We start from the raw sequence: 6,609 nt of genomic DNA, 5'->3' as shown, positions 1-6,609 counted from the left end.
ACATTCTATGGGGGTCTCACCCTGAGCTCAGTCCACCTTCTCACCCCCCCCACTCCCCACCCTATGTCCCCGTCCCCCCATCCCTGCAGGTGCCTCTCCATGTTCTCCCCCACCATATTTTGGCCCACTTCCTGGCGGGGTACCCTGTCCGTCTTCTCCTGTAAGGGGTCTTCGGGGAAGGCGGGGAGGTCTCTCTTCTTCCCCCATCCCCACCTCCCGAAGCAGGTCGCCGTGCCCACTTTCTCTCCTGGAGGGTCTCCCAGCTCACCTTCTTCCCTGGAGAGATTTCCAGGCTCACCTTCTTCCCTGGAGGGAATCCTTGACCCACCTTCCCCCAGTCAAGGGTCCCGGACCCACCTTCTCCCTGGCTCATTTTCTCTCTTGCAGGTTCTCGGCCCACCTCTCCGTCGGAGGTATCCCTGGCCCACCTGACCTCTGAAGGGTCCTGAGGCCCACTTTCTGCCCTGCAGGTTCCCGGCCCATCTTCTCCCTGGGCAGGTCCCCGGCCCGCCTTCCCCGGGCGGGAGCGTAGGCCAGACCGCGGGCGGAGGCGGCGCCACCCGGGGCGCTGACGTAGAGGCCGCTTGGCGGCCGGGGGTCCCTTCGGTGGGGCCACGGCTCCCCGCCCGCCGCCCCCGCGCGTCCATTCCCTTTTGTGTCCCGCGCGTCCGCCCCGCGCACACTCACGCCCAGAGCCCTCGGGCCGGCGGGCGGCTCCCGCGGCCTGCGCGCGCCCCGCTTTGTGTGGACGCGCCGCGGGTGCGCGCGGGCTGTGGTGCGTCCCCGGCCCGTCTCCGGCCCCGGCCCCGGCCCCGGCCCCGGCCCCGGCCCCGGCCCCGGCCCGCCCGGCCCGGCCCGCCGGGCCCGGCCCGCCCGGCTCGACCCGGAGCGCAGCGCGGGCGGCGGGCGGGCGGGCGGCGTGAACATGGCGACGGTGCCGGTGTACTGCGTCTGCCGGCTGCCCTACGACGTTACCCGCTTCATGATCGAGTGCGACGCATGCAAGGACTGGTTCCACGGCAGGTGAGCGTGGCCCGGCCCCCGGTCCCGGCCCCGGCCCCAGCTCAGCCCAGCGGGTGCGCCTCGCAGGCCGACCCCGCCAGCCGCCGGCCGCGCGCCCTTTTGTGCCCGGGGCGGGGGCCAGGCCTGCGGGCGCCCCTCTCCACCGCGCACAAAGCGGGCCCGGGGGCCGGGCTGGGAGTTGGGGCGCCGGCGGCCTGGCGACTGACGGCAGGGCGCAGGCCGGCTCCGAGGCCCAGGCCGACCTCCGCTTCCCCCGCGAAGTTGCAGGAACTTTCCCCGCGCGGCCGGGGGAGGAGAGAGCGGTGGGCTCGGACGCCGGCGGGGCTTGGCAGACGCGGGCCCGGGGAGGGGGCGGCCGGCGCGCCCACCCTGCGCAGCGGCGGGAGCTCCCCGGCCTTGTCTTCGCGGGCGGGACCCCTTCCTGGCCCCGCGGGCTCCTGGACCCGGAGGCTTGTTCGTCCCCGTTTGAGAGTGGGTGACAGAATGGTGTCTGTGTGGGCAGGGGTGTTGTGGCTTTGCTGCCTCCCCACTGGCGAGTACGTTTATCTTTTCCCCAGACCGGGACACTCCGGTTTTGACTCGAACCTTATGCTCTCTAAGGAAGATGGGTTTGGGGAGGTGAAGCTTATCCCTTGCCCATGGCCATGACCTGGGCCTGCTCCTAGTTTCAAAAGCCGAGGTCCCTTCCCACCTGGAAGTAAACGGAGGAGGAAGAAGAAGAGGTGGCACTGCTGCCCAAACTGCTCCAACAGGTTTTCGTGTGTTTGGGCCTCGGCAGGACTGGCTAAGGGCTGGCCAGGGGGTTATGCCCTCCAAGGCTTCCAGGAACAGGGCTGGGAGCATGAAAGGGGCATGTGCTAGTGTGTGGTCCCTGATCCCTGTGGGCTGTGGGGTTTAGTCCTGCCAGTTCACATGTGGCAAGCCAGGCAGCCAAATGTGACAGGGCTCAGAAGACTGGTCGGTGCCTGACCCGAGTCACTCTGACAGGGACCCCAGTGATGGGGGGGTTGGGACTCTGTGGCGTGGGAACACCTACTGAAATCGCCTGGGCCTCCCAGGGTTGCAGAGACCCCTGCCCCCACCAGAGCATCAGAGCCTTTAGATGTGAGCACTGGGCTATGCACACCCACAAGTTGGCATCCTCTTCAAGTTCATAGCTGAACTAAGGGTGAAAGCTCCCATCTGATCCCTCATCTCCTCAGTTCTACAGATGCTGAGAAGGTGGCCCTCAGTGTCCTGAAAGTGGAGGGGGCCACTCCCTCCTCTTTGCCTCCACTTGGGCCTGCAGAGCTCCCAAGGTGCCCAGGTTAAGAGAGGTGTGAGGGCCTGGGAGGACCTTTGTCTGGCTTGCCAGGGACCCTCTCCAAGGCACTGGATGGGCAAGGCCAGGTCTGCACTAGACTTTGAGATGGGGTGGGCAGGGGATTGGGGATGGGGGCTTGCCTGAGGGTCTGGTGGCATTTACTGGGTTGGCCTGGTCAGAGAGAGGCTGGGAGAATTGCATCTTGACACTTTAAAGGGGATATTTGTGGGAAGACTTATCTTCTTATGTCTTATTTCTCTGTCTGAAGTCTTTGATTTGACCCTGTGCAGGCAGAGATCATTCGATCAGCACAGATTTGTGTCCACCTATATGTAATGACCTTGGGGTCTGAAAGGGGCTTTCCCCCTGTAGAGGGGGCACGGGCACATCTTCTCTACGTCTAATCAAGCGTCACTTGCAGAAGTGAGCCCTGAGGCTGGACTGCCTCCTGGAGTTCCCTCTTCCTCCACTCACACACACCTGGCCCTCACAGTCTTGGGCCAGGCTCTTCTCTGTAACAGGAAGGTGTGTGACATGATCCTGTGTTTCCCAGTCTCTGGATATTCCTGGATGACCCGCTGCTCTTTCCAGATCCATTTACCACTTGTACTGTTGTTTAGTTAGTATTCAACAGCTCAACTCACTTTTTAAAAGTTTGAATACTTTGTAACTTTTTATTTTGAGAGAATTTTAGACTTACAGAAGAGTTACAAAAATGGAACAGTTTCTCCATCCCCAACCTCCCCTGAAATTAGTCTCTCAGTAGCTCATACTGTGAGTCTGGAAACTTGAGGCAGAAACGCTGGGCAGTACATAATCCAGACTGTAGGCCTCAGAGGATGTATTTCCCCAGTTTTCCCCCTTAATGTCCATTTCCTGTTCCAGCACCCACAGTGCCTTTCACTCTCCCATCTCCTTTCTCCCCAGAATATTTCTTTTAGAAGGAAGCTTTGTATCATTCTCTGAAGTGGGACCTTACTATCACTTGCCATAGATAGTACCTATAAATATAAACATAACTGTAAAGGTAACAGGCTCTGTCTTGTTCCACTGTGATCCACCACATCTCTACAGCACACATTTTGGAGGGATTGGACAGGGGGTTCTGAGGTTACCCACATTAACACTAGTAAAGCATGCCAGCCAAGAATGATTGGGACAGCTCTTTAATAGGGGCAAAGTCTGCTCCCAGGGTGTGATCCCCCCAGCACCCTGAGCACCCCTTCCCACATTCTCTGGGGAGGCCTCTCTGCTGGGTTGGGCTAGACTTGTGGTCAGTCAGAAAGCCAGGAATCCATGTTCTACCGCCATCGACTGTGGCTGGCCACTCTTGAGTGACACCTTGTCAGTCCATTCAGCTATCACTAGCACTGACTGGGCCTCACCTAGGAGTAGGCTTTGACTGGGAAGGGATGGATTTTGCCAGTCACCTTGTGAGTTGTCTTGTCTGTATGTTTGTAAGGAAAGGATGGCACCATGATGGCCTTGGGGACCTTCCTCCCCAGTTAGGGTGCAACAGAGCCACTTGAGCCAAGCGCTAGACAGCTTCTTGTGTCTTCCACTTGACCCCATGTGCTACTCCACCCTTGCCTGTGGAAAGGTGTCTGGCGGCTGTGGACCAGCTGCCCTAAGAAATGACCCAGGTGGCTCATCTTGTCACCATCATGATGTGAAAAGTATCTGCCTCTGGAAAACGGGCACGATTCTGTTAAAGCAACAGAGAGCCTAAAGCTTTCTGGCCCTCTTTTAGTTGCCTGTTCTATTGAATTTGAGGGTTTTCGGGGGAAAATCAGTAAGATCGATTTTAAAAAGTTTGAAAGCTGAAGTTGCTGTTAAGTCCTTCAGTGAAAGAAATTTCATTTATTCCTTGATAAACATTTGTGGGGCACAGGTTCTGTGTGGGGTGCCATACAGGCTATGGGCTTTCTGGGATAACAAGGTAGATCTCTTGTTTCTTATGGGGTTTCTTCTGTGGAAGTCAGGCTTGTAGACTGGGTGCTACAGACCTGCCTGGGGAGCCCTGTCAGTGTTTCAAGGAAGCATTGTGGGGGCAGGAATAGGGGTGGGGGCAAGCAAGCCACATCAGGAACAGCCTGCATTGTGGCCAGGAGGCAGGAGCCATGTTGGAGGCTCTGAGCAAAGGAGTGATGGGAGGGGACTAAGGATTTGGCAAGGTCCCTTTGGCTGCCATGGGGACAGTTGGTGACAAGGGCAGGACAGAAGCCACTGCCCAGGTAAGAGGTGCTGGGTGGGATGGGGGCAGGGGGAACAGGTGGTGAAAAGGTGTCAGGTTCCGGCATGGATCCCTTCCAGTCCCTGTGTGTTCTTCCATGTGTCTGGGCTTTGCCTGCCCTCCTTGCCAGGGCCCTGTCTCTGTCCCCCAGGGCTTGCCCGCAGGACTTGTTGGCATTTGTGGGCTCTCACCATGTCCCCCACCCCACCCAGTCTTAATATTCTTGGGGCAGAGCCACGTCTAGAGGTGCTTGTCTCTCTCGGGTGCCTGGTGACACAGTGAGGCTCATGGCCAGCTCTGTTGGTCAGTGGAGCATGTGTGTACTTGGAGTGAAATAAGGGCCTGCCAGGGGTCAAGCTTCAGTGCTGCAATCTGGGTGATCAGATCTGACAGTTAAATCCTAGAACCTGAGATTCCTAAATACCAGGGATAGGGCCATCTCCATCAAGATGGAGTTGTGGCCTTTTTGATGTGTTTAGAGATAACAATCATTTTAAAACGGGAAATGCTTACTGTGTAGTTTTAAGGAGTTCTGGAGAAGGTAGGGAAATGCCAACTTCTAGAGGGCAGAGCAGAGGTCCCCTGTCCGTGGGCCTTTCCAAGTGATGTGAACCACCAAGGGAATTACTTGGAGTTAGGCTCATTTCATTGCCAAACTGTTTGCTTTTATGAAAGATATGGGGCTGGAAGCTTGCTTGGTGTGAGCCTTTTCACTGCAGCCCACATTTGTTTGGGGCCACTTGGGCTCAGGTGTGGCTGCTGATGGCCTGAGTTTGGGCAAAGGTTTAGGGGTCTTGGTATGGACCCTGTCCTCTGGGCCATCCCTTTGCCTCTGTGCTCATGGCACCTGGCCACAGGGCAGGGCCTTATTCTCAAAGAATGTGGAGTTCTGCTGTTGGGAGTATTGGCCAGGAAATAATGTTCCGCACCAAATGCGCTGGAAGACTCTTAACTTCTAAATTCCTGGTGTGGGGAAAGCAGAGTGGTCACTTGGCTTCTAAATGACCAATGTGATAATACTGCTCCAGGGCTCACACTGGGGCTGGTTTGCTTACAGTCATCCTCTTATTGGTTTCTATAGTGACCTGGATGATAGGCCAAGTGGGACACCCTGTCCTGCCACTTGTAGCAGAGAGGGATGCCCTGCTTCCTCACCCTCTGGAGAGAGACACTGCTCCACCAAGGTGCAGGGACAGGGATGGCATCCAGCTAAAGTTATTCTGGCTCAGGGGCCTGAAAAATACCAGGTGCTGACAACCATTCATGTCTATGGTTTCACAAATGCAACGTGGATGGAAACATCTTTACAGCAGGAAGTGGCATCCAGTGCTAGGCGAAGAACCTGGGCAATCTGTAGTGCCCTCTGTGTCTGTGGTATGCCCAGTGTCCCGCCAGCTTCCTGCATAGAGTTGTGTCTGTATCTTAGCACCTCTTCGCCTCTTGCTCCATTTTTATTCCCCTACTGCAACCTGCCTTGGTTCTCAGCTTTTTGGCATGGTAGGTAACCCTAACCATGCACTCTGGAATGGGACTTGGCCCTGTGCTTTAAGGTTTTAGTGTTTGTTCATTTCCCTTCAAACTGATGGGTCATCCATGGAAAAACAGAATTCCAATCAATGGCTGGCTTTGACCTCAGAACATAAAAACTGAAGGCTCTTGTGGTGTTTGTCCAGGTAAATGGAGAAACCAGCCTTTTATGTGTTTTTTTTTTTTTTTTAAATTGGGGTGAAATTCACATACCATGAAATTGCCATACCATGTGAATTGTACACAGTATTGCATTTAGTGCATTCAGGATGTTGTACAACCATCACTTCTATTTAGTTCCCAAACATTTTTATCACCCCCAAAGAAAACCCCAAACCCATTAAACAACAACTTTCCATCCTCTTCCAGCAGCTCTGGACAAGCCCATCTGTTTTGTGTCCCTATGGATTTATCTGTTCTGGACATTTTATATAAATGAGATCATTCAATGTGAGACCTTTTGTGCTTTTGTGTCTGTTTTTTTTTTTACTCAGCACAATGTTTTTTTTTATTTGTTTGTTTG

General features: G+C 55.7%; 1 protein-coding gene across 1 annotated transcript in view; it reads left to right on the top strand.

Moving 5' to 3' along the window:
• The first annotated feature begins 362 nt into the window (after positions 1 to 362).
• Positions 363 to 6,609, top strand: part of PHF2 (PHD finger protein 2) — an 82,934-nt gene continuing 76,687 nt past the window's right edge. The window contains exon 1 of the mRNA XM_045839783.1: positions 363 to 1,023. Within this exon, the coding sequence (XP_045695739.1) occupies positions 926 to 1,023 (98 nt within the window). The 5' untranslated portion in view covers positions 363 to 925. The remainder of the gene's footprint in view (positions 1,024 to 6,609) is intronic.

Source organism: Phyllostomus hastatus, unplaced genomic scaffold, assembly GCF_019186645.2.
Source record: "Phyllostomus hastatus isolate PE091 unplaced genomic scaffold, TTU_PhHast_1.1 phas_contig_312, whole genome shotgun sequence".
Lineage (NCBI taxonomy): Eukaryota > Metazoa > Chordata > Mammalia > Chiroptera > Phyllostomidae > Phyllostomus > Phyllostomus hastatus.
This window is presented reverse-complemented; position numbering and strand designations above follow the sequence as displayed.